At 40.4% G+C, this 21,940-nt stretch overlaps 1 protein-coding gene across 2 annotated transcripts; it reads right to left on the bottom strand.

The window, feature by feature from the left end:
- Positions 1–4,767: 4,767 nt before the first annotated feature.
- LOC149084572 (astacin-like metalloprotease toxin 5) lies at positions 4,768–20,718 on the bottom strand. 2 transcript variants are annotated; one of them, XM_089235502.1, is made up of 6 exons: positions 20,555–20,718; positions 10,575–10,648; positions 10,170–10,245; positions 7,736–7,853; positions 5,181–5,356; positions 4,768–5,085 (listed from the first exon to the last, which is right to left on the bottom strand). In XM_089235502.1, exons 1-6 carry the CDS (start codon positions 20,616–20,618, stop codon positions 4,853–4,855), a joined length of 741 nt encoding a protein of 246 aa, XP_089091628.1. In that variant the 5' UTR covers positions 20,619–20,718; the 3' UTR covers positions 4,768–4,852. The 2 variants fall into 2 exon arrangements, with proteins under 2 accessions (XP_089091628.1, XP_089091627.1); XM_089235501.1 differs by having other exon boundaries at positions 10,575–10,651; positions 20,555–20,694.
- Between the last annotated feature and the right edge of the window lie 1,222 nt (positions 20,719–21,940).

Raw genomic sequence — 21,940 nt, 5'->3', positions numbered from 1 at the left:
AAGAGCGTACTGAACTCTAGCCGAGAGAGTAGTCCGAAGAAAATTTTATAAAACTTGTTTATGAAATTTTCTTTCACTATAAAAAAGCGGATTGCTCCTATATGAGGTTTGGGAGGTGGCTTGCATAAGACAGAGAGGGGGGGGGGGCACGGGTAGAAAATATTGCCCAGAGAAAGCCATGGGAATGAGATGCCAAGAACCACTGGCCTACACTTCCAAGTCTTGGCCCTAGTGTTAGGTACTAAACATCATTTCAGTTTGGTATGGCTCTACACGTACATAAAAATTCATGTTCTATTAATGATACAGATTAAATTAAATTACACAGTGTGTACGTTTGCTCATATACTTGCTCTGTGTTTGATAGTGAATATTAAGGGAAATGAATTCCGTTATGACGGATTTTTGAGGGAAGAATAATCATTGGCCGTTCGTTTATGCTGTTCTTTCTCAACTTTTTTCCGATTTTTGAATTCAAATACTTTATATCAGAGAAAATTGCACATAAAAACGTGGGATTTTTTTTGTTGGCTTCAGAAGGGACGGGAAAACAACTTTCTAATTGGGCTTTTAGGACAGGGCAGTCGTAAAAATTATTAGATTTTTCTTATTTTGTGACACACTGTATTTCCACTCTCAAAACTGGTACAGGGTGATTCTTGAACACATTTTGAGCATTTTTTAAATTAGAACCAAACCCCCCTGACGAATTGTTGGAGAGATATAGGCCAAATCAGGACTTATAGGACACCCTGTATATTGATTGTTTTTAGAAGCATATCCGCAAATTATGGTGATTTTTGGAAACTTAACATCGGGTAAAACGAAATTCTTTTGTGATTTATAATTTGTGTATACAGGGATAATAGGTGGTATGAGTAGAAAAATAGCCAATAAAAACAACTGATATGGATTGTGAGTAGCTTCAGAAAGTTGCCACCTGACACACACCTTTGTGTGCGTGCGTGGATCGATAAAGATTCACATCCGCCATATTTCTTTTTCCAAGATCAAATTGTATCTCTTATCTCTTGTAATCTCTGAGAGGTCCATACAGCTCGTGAGAAAGAAAGACAGAGATTATGAGGGTGACATAATCACATTTTTCAAGTCACGAACACCCTCAAGGTCAAATTATCACGCTGCTGTCACAGTTAAGGCACCCAGAAAGTAAAGCAGGCTCATCGTCCGCCATCTTTGAGCAAACAGCTAGTTCTGCTGCTCCAAGTGACGTTTAATCGTGAAATCGAGAGAGCGATTGTGACTAAGGCTCCTTGTGAAACCATAGGCTGACTCATGTCATCTCTGAGCGAAAATGCGAAGTGAGTATTTTAGCTCTAGTCCAATCACGTTTCCTCGACGCCCGAATAGCGGGGTGTTAAGATGCTCGTCTACTACCGTGAAGGTTGCTGTCACGGTTCCGTGGTTCGAACCCTAGAATAGATATAGATAAGATATCTATATTCTTCCCTAATATATATATATTCCCTATATATCTTGCCTAACGAACTTGAGGTGACCACCGATAGAGAGCCCCTTCATTTCCAACCCATCTCATTAATGACAGTGAATTGCGATATGACCAGAGTTGGTGTTAGGTGAAGTAATCACTTTTCCTTATCCTAAGTCACTTACAATGACAAAATCGGTTTATCTTCAAAGATGGAGGCTGCGAGTCCGCCCTTCTTTCTAGGCAAGGTGCCTTACGATCATGTATAGTGTTAATAATTGGTGTCACACTGCGATCAAAGATGGTCGATGAATTCGTCGGAAGTTTGAAGGAACTCTGATCACCGTAATTCTTCGTGTGGTTTACCGAGTTCATTGCAATGATAAAAAATAGTTGTAATTGACAAAAAAAGAAAAAAATCTCGTGTGAGATCAGGGCTGTAAGGGGTCATTCAAGTATTACGTCAGAATCGAGGGGGGAGGGAGTTTCGGATTTGCTGACTTTTGATGACAAGGTGGGGGGGTTTGAAAGTTGCTTACGTCATCAACTGCCCCTTTTTGAAGATATGAAATATTCTAAGCTGCTGACGAAATTTTGCTGACAGAGGGAGGGGGGTCAGTGTTTTGCTGACAAGGAGGGTTAGGGGGTCAAAAATGACTGAAAATCTGCATACGTAATACTTGAATGGCCCCTAACTAGGATTTTTGCCGCCCCCCATCACAACTTTAAAATTCGATAATTTTGTAACGCTGTTCTGTGTTCCAAACTTAAAACTGTCACCCCTTAAATTTTGTCGCCCGAGGCAGTTGTCCGATTGGAAGCATTCTGTTCGTAATTCAGCATTCAGCCGCTGTGGTGATCGAGTGGTTATAGTGCCGGACTCGTGACACGAGGATCCGGGTTCGAACCCCACAGTGGTGGTCGGCTGAACTTGGTTTTCTGTGGTTCCCAACTTCAAGGCGCAAATGCGAGCCGATCTCCCCGTTAAAAAGTCTCGCCACACAGAGCAACAGTCCTACAACGGTAAATCATTCAACCATAACACTTCACTCATAGTTAGAAAAACTGGGGGCAGATGACAGCACTACACATAACAAGCATTACACAGAAACAAACTTCACGTCAGGTTGCACTACACGTACACGCACATTCCCGCATGTACCGATTCGTTGGGGGTTCGTTGGGGGGTTCCGCGGGGGGGGGGGGGGTTGCATGTGTGGTGTAGCAGTAGTAGGTAGGGCCTCCAAAAATGGCTCGGGGATCCATGATGTTCTTAAGTCAGCCACCTCGTTGGGCAATTTGCCTGTTGTGGCGTTGTATTTGTATTTGTAATTTGCGTATCTTTCTTTTGACTTGTGTACGTCAGTGCCCCCTATTGGCTGTTTTTTGTTTTTTTTCTCGTCTTAAAAAATTTCCGTGACCTCTCTAGCGACGCTAACCCTGCAAACCGTTTCTTATTTCGGTTATTTTTCCGATTTTTATGAGTTTTTAAAGTTTCTACGGACTTTTTGCCCACCCTGTAATTTATCATACACTTCTCATGAAGCATGCTATCAACAGACCCGTCTCGGAAAGGACGTTTTCACCAGACACTTCCCATGACGGATACCATGTCTGCAGGCACGTCCCATAACGAACGCTTTTAGCGGACATTTCCCAAAAGACGCTCTCAACAAGCACTTTCCATAAAAGGCGCTGTCTGCAGACATTTCCCGTAAGCAAACACTTTTTAAATCCCGTCAAATGAGCTTGAATGCATTTCACAACCCATCGGCGGACACTCCTCCCCTTTACAGACAAAAGTTTTCGGTCCCGTGGGTGTCCATTTTCTGGAAATTTCATTGTACTAAGTATCGTCTTTCTTTCAGCAAAGACGCATACTAGAGACCTATTAGGCATTACAAGATGACATTTTTGACGAAGCCTCGGATTAAGGACAATTTTGAAATACACAGTCGGCCTGCCTTTAAACGGATATGAACGGTTCCGGTACACAATATCCGATTAAGCGGGGTTTTTGACTGTACGGGAAAAATTGAATTCAAGATATACGGAAGACTGGATGTTGTGAAGATATTTATTATTTCGGATGTTTATTTTTTTTAAGGAAGGAAAAAAACTCATCTCTGCCTCTACCGGGAGTCGAACCCGGGTCCCTCGATTGCCGGACGAGTGCTCTGACCTATTAGGTCAGAGCACAACATCCAGTCTTCCGTATATCTTGTATTAACAAGTGGAGAGCGACATTCATGTCATAAAAATTGAATTGCTGTTTCACCCCATTATAACAGTTTGTATATTGGAAACTGACGGAGTATCGGCAAAGATAAAGCTTTGGAACAAATCAAACATCGAAACTAAATGAATATATTTTTTTAAATTCCATTTGAATAAGACCAGTGCTGTCTTAAGGCATGGGCCCACCCGGGCACGGCCCGGGGGCCTCGTGCGAAGAGGGGGCCCTCACAAAAATGAGATCTGGTTGAAATTTACGAGAATTTGTTTGGTAGGGCCTCAGAAAAATCAATTGGCCCGGGGGCCCATGATACTCTTAAGACGGCCCTGAATAAGACGTTGCATGAAGCCATGGCGATGTGAAGGTTTTTTTACTGTCATCGAAAACAGTAACGTCCTCTATGGGCCAAACAAAGAACGAATACGAAAGAAAAAAATTGAATGTACTGAAGCCAGATCGGACACTACAAAGCGCTAAATCTCAGTTTTTAGTAAATCTTGGACTGTCTCACTAATTTTTGATAAAAAATATAGTTATATATAATGGTAAATAGGTACTGCAGAGTATTCAGTGTTCGTGTGAATTCCCGAATTTAGTTCACACCCTGTAGTAGTACCACATTATTAATTTCATAAAGAGGGAAATTTTTTTGAAATAATTACATTAACCCGAGAACTGTGATATTGTCTCTATGGCCACACATGTGTGTCCACACTCAAATACATATCGCGTAACAAATTGCTTGATTTGTCGAGCGACAAGAAGCAGAACACGTGTTGCGCGATTTTGTATATGAGTGTGGACGTGTTTTGTAAATTAGACTCATGCCTTTTATCCATGAAAAGTCGCAGAACACCCGATTTGTTCTGCGTGGACATTGTCACGGAACAGGTGTTCTACGACTTCGTATAATAGTATGGACAAGACCTATGGGAGAAATTTCGGAAATGATTTTATCTGATTAAGCGGGGTACCAGTTTAACCGTTAGCGGATTAAGCGGCGTCGACTGTAATATCATGGGAATTGGCTCAATATACAACAAAAATGATCCCAGAAGAGGGGGAATAACAAGTAGACCCATAAATAAGAGTTTTTATGGCACGAGATAACAGGCAAATTTAATTAAAATACATTAATAACGCCACCTGGCATATTGACATCGACTTCATTTGCATTCGTACAGCTGTTTCGCTCGGTAGATGTCACTCTTGCTGAGTCCGGTTTTCTGGAAAGAATCGGGGATCGATTTCCCAGGTATCTTGGAAGTCATCGTCTTCAAACCCGCGCGTGAATTCTTACTGAAGGCCGTTTCGCCGTAGAGCATGATGGAATCGAAGTCAAAATTGTCGTACAATGTGTTCTCGGACGGCTTCAACTTCCTAAACTGTATTTCAGTGCCTGTGAAATAAGGATCACAAAATTAGAAGCTGAAAAAATCTTGTGAATTACCCACGGGAAAATTTATTATTTGTCAGCTTTGAATAGTGTCTCACCTTCCTGTATGTTCTCCCAGTGGATTTCGATGTAATCGTCTCTGTCGGATCTCGAGTGCTCGTGGTTGAAGCCGACGGCGTGCATGAGTTCGTGCACAATGATAGAATGCCGATAGCATCCCTTACCCAGTGAAAGGGGATGCATAACAGAGGATTTTCCGACGAAAGTGTAGCACCTAGAGAAATGGAAGACAAGTCATTGCAATAATAAAATGCAATGCATACAGGGTGATTATAAATTCACGGGACAAAATTTGTGAGGTGGTATAAGAACAAACATTTACATCATAGAATGTGCGGTCGAATCGTAATGGCGGTAGAGGGTGTTTTTAAAGAGTGCGCAAAAACACTTCTCCAAAGGCAAATATCATATTTTTCCAACGGATTGCTTCAATAGGCTGAATCAATCATTCGAGGTGTGCGGTCTGCGGGAAATTCACTGACAACAATTCACCGCCAGGAAAATTCACAGAGAAGAAAGTTCACCGACCAACAATTCATAGAAGGGAAATTCACCAACAACAGTTCGACACGAGTCAGTTAGCCAGTAAGTGAGCGAGGAATAACCGAGTGAGCGAGTCAGTGAATGATATAGTAGTTAGGGGGATGAGAGAACGAGTGGTTAGTTTTGAAGAGTCAGAAAACTAGTGGGTGAGCGAGCGTCATCGTGAGTGACCCAGTGACCTCGCGACCTAGTCAGTAAGTGAATGATCTGGCGGTTGAGTGCGTGTGACAGGGTGAGCGACCCAGTCAGGGAATAACAGAGTAAGCGACCTAGTTAGTGAGTAAGAGAGTGAGTGACCTAGTTAGTTAGTGAACGAGTGACAGCAAAAATGCTTGTTTGGGTGTCTTATATCACGTCTTAAAGTTGTCCCAGGAGTTTAGAATCATCCTCCACACAGTATAGCCTAATACAAATATTTTCATGATATCAAGGTGAAAAGTATCTTGTGATGCCATTTAGGATATGCAATGGAAATGTGAGGGATATACAAGGTGGAACTGAAGTCCCGGAGCGCATTTTGAAAATCAATATCAAATCAATCAAGCAGTTTTTTGGTGCGAGACTTTTTTTTTTTACTCACATCTATCTGTATATATATGCACCATGTTTAAATATTTGAAATAAATTTTTCATAAATTAGTTTTTGAATAGATATATTTTATTCCAATTAATATATATTTTATTCTTAGAAATGAAAATCACAAACAATATCATATAATATTGCAGAAGCATATCATCCATACTAAGAAATTTTTGTTTCCGTTCAACCTATAACCTGTTGATTTGCGTCTCTGGGGGCATTCTGGAATGGAGATGATAAGTGATACGAGAGCCATTATGAATTGATTGAGGTAGGGCAGGGGTACTTAACCTATGAGTCGCTGGGTCTTCCTCGAAGTGTCGTATGAACTCACAGCTAGGTATTCTTCAGGTGTGGGTCACGACCCAAACTATATTTTCAGGAGCTTCCGAGATGGTTCATAAAAATCCACTCTCAGACAGGGATTATTGAGCTACGAGTCGCGACCCCAACTTGATTCGCAGATGCTTCCGAGATGGTTCGTACAAACCCACTCACAGCCAGAAATTCTTGAGATATTGGTAGTGACCAAAACGTAATTCACCGGGGCTACAAATTAAATCAGAGCCAAGGATTCTGGAGCTATGGTTCACGACACCAACTTGATTCGGAGATGATGCCGAGATGGATCGTAGAAATACACTTGGTCCTGTTATAAATGCACTTTATGTGTCACTGGTCTCACTAGTTTCGAAAAACAAACAGTCCCATGGGCTGCGAAGCTGAACCTGTTGTTGATTTTGTGTCGCGGCTGAAAAAAAAGGTCAAGTGACAAGTCAGGGGCTCAACCCCTGAGTTAGAGGCTACATGGGTCTGTGAAAAAAAAAACACAGATGTGTGAAGCATTCAAAGTGAAATACGACAGGAAGAAGCGAGACTAATTCCAAAATCCACAGGAACTCACTCAACACGAAAATTCAGGAATGCGCTCCTTTCACTTTCGATATTGAAGCCAGACGAACCACGCATAAATCTTGCATCATTAATACGTTAGGGCTACGTAAATACACCACACACCACATTCCAATATGAACCGAATTGTTAGAACATTGTACAGTGTAGTTGCAGAAATACCCATATCATCATCACCAACTACAAATAGGAGGATGACGGTACTCTGGTACTTCTAGGAGCACAACTATATATACGATTTTTGTTAGTGGGTGCAAACATGATTTTTCCGCACACTCTCCACTGCGAAATTCAATGTTTTCATAGCGGTATTTTTGTTCTTTCCAAAATTTGCCTCCCCTACAGTTTGCCGCCCTTCGAAATTATCCCCTATTGCTGCTCCTCTAGTTCCGGCCCTACTTTAATTCTTATATGTCCTGCAAGTGTTTATGTAGAATTGTTGCAGCTGCTGTATTATTTACATGTTGTTTTGGTGAAATTCAACTAGCGTCTACCAGAATTCGGGTAGGTAATATTAATGTAGATAATATCACGATTATTAATAATTTGTAAAATTACCCTTTTCCGCCGAAAATGTTCATGAAGTAACGATCATCTTTGGTTGCAGGCCTGAAACGGATGCACGTGTTATCTTCGATGTGTTTCATTGCTCCGGTGATCAGCTCCGTTTTACTGGCTGGTATTTGGGAAAAAGGTGGAGTATGAGAAAGAATTATTTTCTGTATAAACTGTATCAAGATAGTACAGTAAGTGTGAATACCATATTCAATATTATTAGTCTCCAATAACCGAATTGGACTTAAATACAACCCTTAACACTATAGAAGGGTCGGCCATACCTACAAGGGTCACGGGCAGTCATTTCGACTGCAATTTCTTTTGGAATAATTTATTTGATCATTTTAAATTTCGAATAAAAGTAACAAGCTTTATTCCGCTTGGTTAGTTTAATGATTTTGATGAAATTTAGCCTCTTTTAAGCATACAGGGTGTCCATAAAATGACTCTCCAACTTTATAATTGAAAAATATATGAAGGACAGTTATTGACAAGATTCACTATGAAAAAGAGATCAATAAACATTATACTAACACCACATCGTACATGGTTCGATTTTGATTATGCGTACCTTCATAAATGTGCGTATCGTTGTCTTTTCTATTTAGACGATTTAGTGGTTCGCGCACGTTATGGATAACACATAATATTACGTCGCCATGAATTTGCACTATTGAGGAAAACTGGCGCACTTCTAAAATTTCATTCTGCAAATTAATTAATCAAGAGTACACTAATTAAAAAAAATATATCTTTGTTTTTCTTTTTCATCAGTATGATCTGTGAAAGATTAGTCTCTGCCGAATCACAATATCTCTCTCTACCTCTTGAATACAGCAGAAAATCATGATCTTCATTGTCAGAGACTGCATCGCAAGTCTCCTCAGCCTCAGATTAATTCTTCGAAATATCGTTTAGAAATAATATAATATCACTATCGTTCAAACACGTCCGTCTTCTATAAGAGTCATTTCTTTACAATGTGAATGAACCTCTGTTTCCTAGAACGCTTTCAAAGCAACTTTCATGTTACACGAAGAATTATGAAAAATACGACGGAAACAAAAACTGAGCATGACAGGTGAACGATCATAAAAAAGTTAATTTCCTCAACTCTAATATTAAAGGCTGTAGCTAAATAAGAAATGGTGTTTTTTATTGTGAATGCACGAAAACTTCTGCTGTCCCCGCAAATAACCTTTTTAGCTGGCTGAGTACACGATGCAACAAATATGATTTTTTTCCCTTACCTGTATGATACTAGTGAATATGTGTTGTGTAGTGTGTGCCATCAGCGAATGATAGGGGATAAACCTAAAACCAAAAGCATACAACGTCCTCACTCTTATATATATATAGTAGAAAGATACATTATTTCTACATTGTGCAGAAAAATATTGTTAACAGGATTATAGAAAGGAAAAGAAAGAACAACTTCCTCTAGATAGGGCCACTATAAAGCTTCGCATCGGCGAAGAGAGGGAAGAAAATACAGATAACATGTTCGAATTTATTCCACTAATGTTACGCTTGCGATCGTAGAGAGGTCAAATGCTGATAGTTAAATCAGATATTTGATAAATATTGACATTTATTTTGAGTATAAATTTTGAATACTGATAAAATCCAAGTGATAAAATTTGTGAACTAATATTGTATTATGTTCATTAAAATTCTATGTATTCGTCGAATGTAGCAACGGACGTAAAAATGTGTCCATCTGGCTGACGATTTCGACTAAGGATTATTTTCTGAGTAAGGACTAAAATAAGGAGCATCCTGAAAAAATCATGCTAGAGTTTATTTTTTCGTTAGGTCTTATTTTCGGGGAAACAAGGTAGTTTTATTCAAATCAATTCTGCGAAAGATACAGAAAACTGTCGGTATATGAAGATATGCCGATTTCAAATTAACATGCAATCAGTTTCACATAGCCAGTTTTCCGTATATTTTGTATCAACAAGTCGAGAAGATATCTTTCTCTATATATGTTGCTATCTGGTAGCTTTGATGTCATTTACTAGTCATTAGTTGAGTTCTATGTCCGTTCATCGCACCACGCTATTCAGCATACAAGGAGGAAATATTCTATCTGCTTTTATAGCTTAGTGGTAGAGCACTCATCCGGCATACGAGAGACCATGGTTCAAGTCCCCGTGGAGGCAGAGATGACTTTTTCCCCCCCCAAAAAAAATCAGAATTTCTTCATATAGCCAGTTTTCCGTGTATCTTGTATTACCTAGGGAGAAGATATACTTTCTACATATTTGAGCGAAAGGCATTGATTAAAATAATACAATGCCCACGGGACAAATACATCATAGAGGTAGTAAAAGGGCTTTAAAAATGGAATCGTTCGATATCACATGAGCCATTCAAGTCCATTCTTGTCATTGGAGGGCTATAGAACCAAATCTGTACGTTACTATTTTACCCAAGTCCGGCGTTATCTTGTATGGAATAATGCCGTCTGGCCACCTGTTCTTCTTCAAAGGTATGGCATTACGATCCTAATAAATGAAAAATAATATAAATTTATCAAAACTTCATGAACAAACATATTTGATTGTGATAATCAAAGGAAGATTAAAATATACAGTTGATGTTCGATATAACAACGCACCATCCCATCGAAAACGGACGTTATATTGGATAGGCTCGTTATATTGAAAGTGAAACATATTTGATAGTCATTCTATGAAAACATTTGGAACTTATCCTACCGGTCGTTGTAGTGGAACAGTCATTATAACGCGGGGGTCGTTATGACGAGTGCCGACTGTACTAATCATTGAGTCAGAAAAAATAATAAGTTATGCTTTATTATTACTAAACTTACCACGCTAGGGTCGATTCCCAAAATGTCACCTTCGAACAGATCAGGATTCAACATGGCCGATTCATCAAACTCATCTTCTGGAGGAAACAAATTGATTATAAAACAAATACTAATTTTCGCTTAAAAAAGCGTATCTTGCAAATGAAAAAATTTTCGCAACATTTACGTGACATGGAATAGCACAAAAGTACAGTCGTATATTAATTTTGTAAGCTACTCGTAATTGATGTTTATTAATTAAATTGGCAATAAATCATTAATGCATCACAATATATAATTAGTTTAGTCGAAGCTGGTTATTTCCTTATTTTCACAGTTTGGATTTTAGTACTTCGTAGTGATTTAAAGAAATATGTAATCTAAAATGAGTAATAAATGTCTAAATGGTACAATAATTTTATCAAATAAACATTTAACAATTCAATTTTCATAAATATTTTCAAACAGAGCAGACTCCATATAACGTTCAGATTATCGTTAATATTTACAGCATAGTTTCCCACACTTTTTTAGTTCCATCGCCCCCTTCTTCGGAAATTGTTTCTCGCATCGCCCTAAGACTCAAGCGACCCATATACGATCCTATGTTATACTCGTAGCTCTTCTATCGCCCCCTGGACTATTCCATCTCCCACTGGGGCAATATTGTCCTATTTGGGATACACTGATTTGCAAGTGAAACTTTTTCCTCTGTAGAAAATTACTTTATGGAACGAAGAGTGAAGATACAATTTTATCATAGGGAGACTCGACTGTAATCTTTTGCATGCTCTTTATTGGGACGCACTATCGAACATAAATATACAAACACGCTTAAAAATCATTTGACATTGTTTATAGTCTGTGTGTATATCTGACATATATAGTCTGTGTGTGTCCACGAGTTTGCCTGTGAACTTTCTACTGAAATCTATCCTATGAAACACCAGAACTGAATCTCATTACGATCTGTTCGACTTTCCATTTGGATTATATTTTGTTATAGCGACCCTCATAGAGGACATCCCTCCTAGGGAAGTGGGTTTCTGTTCATGGCAATCTCAACATCATGGGGCCTTCGCGGCGAAATTGATGCTTTAGAGCAGTGATTCCCAAGGTGGGCGTTAACGCTCTCTGGGAGGGGGGGCGATAGAATGCTCCAGGGGGCGGTAGAAGCTACGGGTGTAACATAGGATTCTATGGGTTGGCACGTTTTACGCACACGCACACCCCCACCCACCCATAGCCTTCTTCAGAATTTTTTTCTCTCATCGACCCCTCACTCAAGTGAACATATAGAACCGTATGTTATACCCGTAGCTTCTATCGCCACAATGGACTATTCCATCACCCACCAGGGGGCAATATTGCCCACTTTGAGAAACACTATATACTACTAGTTAACCGTACACATTCCTCTAATCGAATTTCTAACGAATGAAGAAGGCCCTGAAGTATTTATGTTGTACTAGTTGCGCTTGTTTCGTGTGGCCAGTTGTCTTCAATTTTCTGAAGTAAAGATGGAAATGCTTGAATTCTCATGTTATGTCATTATCGTGTTGTAGGTCTGCCTGCTCTCTCCGGAGAGACATTTTTAAATGGGGGACCGGCACGCGCATTCACGCCTCAAAGCTGGAAAACCGTAGAAAACTAACCTCAGCCGACCACCATTGTGCCATCAACAGGTTCGAATCTGGATCCTCAGGACGAGAGTCTAGCTCGTTGCCCACATGACCGCACAGTGACTTTGGGAAACACTGCTTTAGAGCCTCGTGCTTAGTTACATTAAATGAAATAATGTCTTGATCCTTTCTTCTTTAATTTATATTTTTCTTTGATTCAAAATCGGAATCCATTCACCCAGGTTCGAATAAATATTGCAGGATCAAGACAAGGGGTTTAGCAATCCATAAGATGAAAGAAAACAACACAACACTTTCATGAGCAAGTAAATCAGAGTCAAATTTTAAGGAAAAGAAGATATTTAATTTTTAACAATAGAAAATAATGGTGTAGGTAGCTACCTTTTAACAATTAAAACGGTTATACAGATAAATGTAAACATCTACAGAAGGTTAGATTTTCCGAGACAAAAAAAAAAAAAACAACATCGCTTTACAATGATTTAAATAAAAAAAACTTACATATTATCGTTCTGTCTATTTATGCAAACTACGGTTGAAGCTCGAAAAGGTGAACATGGAGGTTTGTCCATAATGAAGACGGAATTTATTTTCCCGCATATTCTGCAGGTCACTGGCGGCTAGGAATCCTTCCTGTTGTTAGGAACACCTTTCAGGAGCAGGTTCGTAGGAGCATTCCTGTTGTTAAGAGCACCTCTCAGGAACAGGTTGGTAGAGGCACTCACCGACTGGCTACTATCGGCCTTTTGGAAGGCGAAGGCGAAGGTGTTCCTCTATCATAGTAATTGCTGGAATGACCATTGATCCAGACCCTCCATCCATAGGATTTCTGCTCTTTCGTACAATCGTTAATTAATACATAGCGGTAGACGCACGCGATTTACTCGAGAACACAGGAGTCGTGAATACTCCAGGCACATAGTAAATTCAAATCACCAGCGAGCGAACATATATAACTCGCACAAGCTTCAATTACAAGCGAGAGCAAAAAAAACTCTCCTCCGACAGTAGCGTAGAATTCTCGAAACCTTGGTAGAAATCATCTCCCGAGACTGCGAGCGAATTTTCCCAGAGGGTATGTTAAAAAGGCCCCTTGGCGATCCAAAACTATATGAAAATGTACTGAGTACAGGTCCTGAAGGGAATTATTCGGCGTTTTAATTTACCGTTGGCGAAGAAGGGAGAGAGAGAGGGAATCGAGGTACAACAGAAAAAAGGGGAAAACTTAAGGGGACCGTTAAGACCTTCGGAGAAATTCTTCTCGCCAAGGACCCTTAATCACACCCCCTGAAAAACAAACATTACCTTATATGGCTCGATGACCATCTCTTTCACTCTCTTACAACCCTTTGTAATTCGACCCGTGTTTCTCATCTGGGGCCCCAAGGCAGCAGTACCGTGTACAACTGTATCTTAAGGCCTAAACTTTCTATAGAATAGATTTTGCTTTCCACTATTATTATTATTATATGTACCATAATATATACAATTAAATATAGGTATAATCAAATGATTAATTATGTAAGATTCCACTGTACAAATACAACATAAGGCAAAATCTATTCAATATAATAATCTTTTCTTTTCTCTACAATTAAAACTATTTTAAGATTAAGTTAATGTAATGTTATGATGAATTTTGACAATTCAACATAACAATAACAGTTCACGCATATTCTCGAAAATCACAGTATTATTCCTATGCGCATGATGCCCGCGGGCTAATCCTTAAGATACTACTCTACACCACACAAGTACCTCGCCCATATTCCTCTGCGGAACTTCTAACGAATCGGTACATGTTGGAATGTGCGTGTCTGTGTTGTGAACCTAATTTGAAGCTTGTTTCTGTGTAATGATTGTTATAGTGCTGCCATCTACCACATATTTTTCAAACTATGAGTGAAGTGTAATGTTTGAAGATTTTACCGTTGTAGGCCTGTTGCTCTCTGCGACGAGACTTTTTAATTGGGAGATAGCCTTGCATTCGCACCTCGTAGTTGGGAACCCCAGAAAACCAACTTCAACCGACCAACTCACCGTCGTCGCAGTAATCCTTGAGATAGCAGTGATTCTAACGCTTTTGCTGTATTTTGAAAGTAGAGACACTTTTGTCCCATCATATTTAACTTAAAAAGATTAATATTTCTTCGCAGCTCCTCTCTGTGGCTTCTGAGTCAACTATCACGGCCTCCCTGTCATTTTATCATTTCTCAACGATGCCCAATCCTCGTCCCCAGAATATATCAAGACTGCAAGAGAGCCGTATTGCTGCTCCCCAAGGTTTCCCACCTTGGAGGTAAGCAAAAACCATTACCGCAGCTTTGATGCAACATTTATTAAACAAATGAATATTTCTCAACTAAAGGCACACTGAATAACTGGAGAAGCAACGAGACACCCAGCCTCAGTCGCAAGAAGTAACGTAAGCTCTTCGGCCACCCCGGAGGCGGAGGTCCAGGGCATCTCCCGCAAAACCAATATTTATTGATACGTCAAAGATCACATATAGTGCAAGGAAATTAAAAATTATGTAAAACGAAGAATCAAATTAATCAACTTAAGGTCAAAATGCAACGGGCACGGATAATAAATAATCATAGAATGTTGTATAAAAATCATATCGCAAAAGGCGCAATCAGAAATTTGATTGATCAAGGATTGTATGACAGAAGGGCAGAGCACCCCATTGCGCTCGGGCAGCTCAATACACTCAGTCTAATTCGCTTTCGATCACTGTTGAAGATCTTTAAGAGGCGCGGTATCCCGGTCAATAAGATACTCGCTTAAAGTACCAAAGCATGTTTAGAGGTGTCGCGAGTTTGATACCCGGTTCGTCCTTGTCAGGAAACTTTCCTGACACAGGGGTACAACAAAAAACGGTGACTTGACCGCAGCAAAAAATTGCTACCGCAGGGAGTCCCCCATCGAGGGGTTAGCGCACCAACCTCTCGATGAGTATAAAAAACAAGCCTGCCGTTCCGAATCGACAATAAATTGTAGGTCCCGGTCTAATTAGCCCTCGTGTGCAGAAAATGACCGTGGTGCGACAAAAATGAAATGATCAAATGAAGATCTTTAAAATTTCTCCGGGACTTCATCAGATTTTGGATTCATCCTGCTCCTCACTTGCAAACATTGTCACCAGCGCACTGTCAGGGTGAAGACGCGGCGATCTCCTTAACGGAGGTGCTGGTACCTGAGTTACAGGAGTTGGAGGAAGCGGATCCCTTATCTTCTCAGGATGTTCCTCAAGGGATTTCAACATTTTACTTATCTTTTCTTTTGATTCCTCTCGACATCGTATGCCAAGCATCCATGGTCTCTGTGGATGGGCAGCCCGCGAACGGAAGTGAAAGGGCGTCGTTCCTGTACAGCATGTGGCGTACACTGAATGACTGTAATGCAGGTTTGCATGTCGCCGCTGTGGCGGTCGAGTGGTCATAGTGACGGACTCGCATTGCGAGGACGTGGGTTGAAACCCTACCGTCGCCATAGTGGTGCCCGGCTGAAGTTGGTTTCCTGTGGTTCCGAATTTCAAGACGCTAATGCGAGCCAATCTCCGCGTTAAAAAGTCTCGCAACAGGCCTACAACGCAGAGCCGTCATTTTAACTTTTTCCGGGGGAGGGGGGGGGGGCAAAGCACATGTACTCAATGTATGCGTATATATATACCATTTTTAGTGTATTTTCAAAATCCGGGTGGGGCAACGGCCCCCCCCCCCCCCATAAATGACGGGCCTGCTACAACGATAAAATCGTTGGGGGATGAAGATACCATCTATATCGGTGGTCGCCTCGGACTCGATAGGTAAATAACTTGTTTCTGATGGTTTTGTCCGGATTCGCGAACCCGTGAACCTTGATGGTAACCTCCAAAGTGGAGAAGACGATCAACGCCACTCAGGAGCATGCGTATATAACTGACATCATCGTCATCATGGTGCCCCCCCCCCCAGACCTTCAAGTCTATCTCCCCTATGACCTCCCTGAGGGAAGGAAATATCTATCCCCTGTAGCTTAATGGTTGAATACTCGATGGGATTGCGAGGGTACGAATTCGATTCTCAATAGAGGCTTGTGAACTCATTTTCATTCCCGCTTGGTATCCAGTCTACCGTAATTCGTATGTCTTGAGTAGACCAACAAGACCCAGGTGTAATGGTCAAGTATATGAACCACACGTTGTCGAGAAAAAACGAGTCTTCCTATAATTTCAGTAGATTTCTTCTCCTTGAGTTTTGTAATATCCTTGTTAGAGATGGGCATGACCCTCTCTCGCCATCTCTTGTCGGTGTTTTGACATTCCATAGAATTGATATATGAAAGATTGAGTATCAAAGAGGTTTTCGTCACTGGAGTGTAACTTTTCATACAAAAGCGTTCTCTCCTGAAAGCTCCCAAAATATCAATTTCCTCTTAAATGGTTTTTTGTGCTTATAAGAAACTTCACGTGTTTAAACGAAAAACATTTCAAGGAAATCTGATTTTTTGGTGAGCTTTCAGTACTGAACGTACACTCCAGTATCTTGGACCCATTTTATTCTTAACTTCTCATATTTACTTAGAACTGCAACTGTGACGGCCGTCTTTAGAGCAGTTGGTAGAGCATGGGAGTGACAATATTCAGGTTACTGATTCGATTGCAGATCGTGGCATTTACTTATTTTTTGATATTCGAACACATTATTCGTATATTATCACCTTTTAGCATTAATTATTTTGTGTTCTTTTTGAAGACGCTTGTGATTGGCTTTTTTTTTTTTTTTTTTTTTTTTCAAACCGAGCACAACTCAGGTCTATTGCCATACTACCTAGTGAGTTGTGCCGGAAGTGTGACTGCGTGTACCTAACAGTTTTGAGTGCGTATCTAGTGTTGTGTATGATTTTTCAGTGCTGCCATCTATATCTCAGAAGTGAAGCGAGTGATGTGTATTGACTGAATATTTGTACTGTTTGTAGGACTGTTGCTCTCTGTGGCGAGACTTTTTAACGGGGAGATCGGCTCGCATTTGCGCCTCGAAGTTGGGAACCACAGAAAACCAACTTCAGCCGACCACCACTGTGGTGACGGTGGGGCTCGAACGAGTGGGTCCCCGCGATGCGAGTCCGTCACTATGACCACTCGACCACCACAGTGGCGTTTGTGATTGGCTACTAGTCGGAGAGGTTTGGGAGTGGGGTGGGCGGGGTGGTCGTCTCTCAACCCCGAACGGGGTGACACGGCTGTAGAAAGTGGCCACAGCTTTCACTACAGTGAATATATGTATATATAATTATTCACACACAAGACACAAATGATAAAATAAAATATTTAATATTACGACAAGAAGAAAGCAAAATCGCATCGCACTCGCAACAGACTATAGCATTCTGGTGACTGGTTCTTTCAATGTTGATTATAATCAAAATATTTAATTAAATAGCCAATCGTGCCCCGATTACAAAGAGCCTTTTTTTTTTTCTCCCCAACGTCTAGTATTAAACGAAACCGTCTTGGACAGAAAACCAGTGAAGGGCGGGAGGAAGAGGCAGAGACAATCACGTGTCAGGCCACTTTTATAACCGTTACATAGGAGGTAGTGGTCAGGCACGATTATCCGGACTACTAAGCATTTATGCAGACTAATTTTGGAATCTAACTGTGCCAAAGCGTTCGGTTGCGCCATAATAGCTTGAACTAAGTATTGAAGTTTGCGACTACCACTACAACAACTCCCGCGAAGAATCGCTCTATTCACATGAATCCCATATACGTCATTTCTTGTTCTATACCCTCGCATGCACATAAACCCTTACAGTCTGAAGAAAATTAACTCCAATTAAAGAATTTGTTCAGCGCATGCACCACATTGACCGAATATTTCCAGGACAAAATAAAACCTTCACGTAATAACTATTTGCACTCAGCAGATATTCGCGCAATAAATATTGCTATATATTTAGAAGCGTTTTCTGAATAGTTGAAATGCAGTTCAATAAGTCGATATTTGAATGCTACACTAATAATGTAACAAAATTTGACTTCAACACTGTCAATTTCTTTTTTTGAATCTGTAAGAAACGTGGTAGATAGGCAATAAGAAGTGCGGTAAATATAAAATTAATGTGGTATTTTCTTTGAAAAAGAAATTCCTGTAACTGCTTTAGCTCCCGACAATGGGAGCTATTCACTGAATCTCAGACGAGCGCCATTGACATTGTTTGTGCTGCAAAATGCAACTTCGTATTTTCTTTCCATTTTTAGCTATGAAATGCCAATTTATTTGAGAGTTTATTAACATTTGAAATATTAAAATTAAATTTATATTTTAATTGATTAATTTTGAGATGTTGTAACAAAGTTTGCACGTTCCAGAATTTAGTTCCACAAACGTAATTTTTACTTGATAAATGCATTTATTGTCAAAAGATAGCAGCACAGAATTCGCATAAATTTAGTGGAGAAATTCTACTTCGGACGTAAACACTTGGATTCGTCCTTGGGTTTTACCACTGGTAATATTATTTATCGAGCGCACGCAAAGTAACTGTAACTAATGCGAACAAAAGTGATCATTTAAGCATAGTCATGAGACGCATTATAAAAAGTTTAGTATCATAACGTCACAGGATCAATACTTCAAAAAAGCGAGCCGGTATGGGGAGTGAAAACGCAATGGCGAGAAAGATAAGGAGTATACTTGCATCTCACCCATCAATACGCATCTCCTGGGTAAAAGCCCACAACGGCCAGTGGGGAAACGAGCTTGCGGATGCGGCGGCCAAAGAAGCGACCAATACCGGAGTCTTTTACGACGAACTCTTATATCCAGCTTCTCACGCAAAATCACTCCTTTGGAGAGACATGATAGTAAAGTGGCAATTGCATTGGGATATGCCGGAGGCGTCAGGAAGATCAACTCATTAAATTATAAAGAAAGTATATACTAGGAGCCGGGGCTAGTCACGAGAGCTCATCTTATTTGTCACCGGTCATGGGCCTTTCCCGGCAACCTTACTTCGCTTTAAAGTGATTGCCAGCGATAAATGCTCTTGTGTTGAGCCTGGCACGCCCCTGCACTACGCCACATGCTGTCCAGAAACGAAGCCCTTTCACTTCTGTTTGCCGGCTGCCCATCTACACAGAACATGGATGCTTGGCATACTACGTCGAGAGGAATCAAAGGAAAAGATAAGAAAATTGGTGAAATTCCTTGAGGAACATCCCGAGAAGATAAGGGATCCGTCTCCTCCAGCTCCTGCAACTCCGGTACCAGCGCCGTTAAGGAGATCGCCGCGTCTTCACCCTGACAGGGCGCTGTTTGCGAGCGAGGAGCAGGATGAATCCCAAACCTAATTAATGACGTCTCGGAGAAATTAGACTGACTGTATTGAACTGCCCGAGCGCAATGAGATGCTCTGCCCTTCTTGTCATTTGATACAATCCTTGATCAATCAAATTTCTGATTGCGCCTTTTACGATACGATTTTTATACGACTTTCCATGACTATTTATTATCCGTGCCCGTTGCACTTTACTTTAACTTGATTAATTTGATTCTTCGATTTACATAATTTTTGATTTCCTTGCACTATATGTAATCTTTGACGTATCAATAAATTTTGGTTTTACCGGAGATGCCCTGTTTTCCCCCGCCCCCCCGGGGGGCGAAGTGCTTACGTTGCTTCTTGCGACAGAGCCTGGGTGTCTCGCGGTTTCTCCATTTCTCCATTTCCATCACTTGGGCTGGCCACAGCAATACGAAGGGCTCACACGAGCCACCAAGCCGAGAAGAGAAGACGTGGTCCAGGACCGTGGCCTCGGTAAACAACAAAAGGCCGACTAGAGCTACAAAGCCATGGATTCGAAACTTTTTTTTGCTATTTTTCTTTTTTCTGTAATTGCTATTGTGAAATTTTACTATTTGTAACTTTTCTTTTATATGTGTTTTATTGTCATGCGTTTGTAAATGCATAATAAAGTACCCGACACAGCCCCGCCCCTCATTCGGGACAATGGCTAAAATTAGTCGTGACGATAGAGCCTGGGCGGCGTCAACACCATCTATACATCAAGGTCATCTCACTTATAGCCACTGGATATGTTAGAAAAAAAAGGGGCAAAGATGGCTCATGTGTCGGCCTGCTGTAACCAATGGGTATAGGTGAGATGACCTTCAGTGACGTCAGGAGCTTCGCGCGGAAGCCTTCTGCTATAGATGGTGTTGGCTGTGCAAGGTATGAAATGTATATACACATGTGGAATACCACTTCTGATGCTTTCCCGTGACACAGAATTTCAAACTTAGCACATTGTACACAGAAGCTGTTACTTGTCATATCAGATCTTATAACAATTTGGAATAATTGGCTCACCGTCCACGAGAGGGATGCACGTTGCGCATCCGAAGAGTAGCGACACTACCAACAGAGACACCATGATTGAAGCACAATTTGGCTGTTTCCACGGAAGTAAAAAACCCTGCGGTTACTAATTCGCCAGGAACCGATATTATAACCGTTGCTGCGGCATGTTATTTGTTTTATTCCTTATCATTATTATCATCATTATGACACCTGTTCCTTTTTCATCTCACACTTATATCAGTTGTCGCTGGCGCTACGCGATTAATTGGTTCCGCAAAATAATCTCGTAACGTGAATTGAATTCAGCACATGGGATATAGCAGTGCGGGGGGAAAGAGGAAAAAGTGTAACTATTGGAATCTCTGGCAGTCACAAAAGAATTTTGTGAATTAATAAAATATTCAAGAGTTTTTACAGATAATTTAATTCTATTTGATATTTACCAATAGCTGACAGTCTTGAGTCAAATGATATAAAAGCTGGTTCTCGCGAGTGTAGATCTAGACTCATTTGACATGCGTCAGCTGATGAGCGCTAGAGAGCGAGGCTGATGTACAGTAGAAACCCATCCTTTCCGGGCACCGGAGGGGCAAAATAACTTGTTCGCTAAAAGTGGGTTGACCGATAATACGGGGTTCAAAAAACATACTTTTATTACACGGGGAAATTATTATTTGGCCGTGAAAGAGGGGTGTTATTGTTGTTTTACTGGTTTTTTAATGGAACAGCTGCACAAAAACAAAGAACAAGTATGACTTTGGCCTCAGTAATTACACATGAAGTTTCTCAAATTAATGTTTACGAGGTGCATGTGCGGTTGTGTAGTTGTAATTTCAAATAGCCTCAGATATATAATTTCGATAACTTTTATGGTTGAAATCTTGTACTCTTATTTTTAGATTATGACTAAAAAGAGAAAACTATAGAGTTCTTAGACAGGCCCGTAACTAGGCTGGGCGTCCGACCCGAGGGGGGGGGGGCCAAAACACTTTTTTTAGCATAACCCTTTGAAGAAGAGCATAAAAAGCAAATATTCTGCCCCAGGACCTCGAGAAGGCTCGCTAGGGCATTGTTATCAGATAACTGCAAATTCAAATTTAATAACGCGACTAGCGTCACCTGTAGGTCATTTTTTATCAATTAAATGTATGAGTCATTGGATCTTTTTAGTATGTTGAGAAAAGTTATTCTTTTGTTTCCTCTGTGTTGATTTCTTTGATATACTGTACATCAACACAAAAAAACTGTTGTACTTGCAATAAATATATCTTTTGTGTAAAGTGGTATAAATTTTTGAAAATAAATAATTATTCATATTTTCTTTTGTTACATATATTCAATATGAAGGTAGCAGCACGTACACAAGTTTTCCGTCGCGCGGCGATCTGTCGCGAG

This window comes from Pholcus phalangioides, unplaced genomic scaffold (assembly GCF_987345545.1).
Source record: "Pholcus phalangioides strain wild (caught in Gottingen) unplaced genomic scaffold, Ppha-v1.0 ptg000008l_1, whole genome shotgun sequence".
NCBI lineage: Eukaryota > Metazoa > Arthropoda > Arachnida > Araneae > Pholcidae > Pholcus > Pholcus phalangioides.
Note: the sequence above shows the minus strand (reverse complement) of the source record. Positions and strands in the feature narration are given on the sequence as shown.

Excerpts from the sequence above, each read along its gene's own strand:
- LOC149084572 (XM_089235501.1), bottom strand. The coding sequence starts at position 20,618 with ATGGTGTCTCTGTTGGTAGTGTCGCTACTCTTCGGATGCGCAACGTGC. Across the intron at positions 10,652-20,554 it reads GTGCATCCCTCTCGTGGACG|AAGATGAGTTTGATGAATCG; the intron begins GTGAGCCAATTA and ends TGTTTCCTCCAG. Across the intron at positions 7,854-10,169 it reads CAAGATAACGCCGGACTTGG|CCAGTAAAACGGAGCTGATC; the intron begins GTAAAATAGTAA and ends CCCAAATACCAG.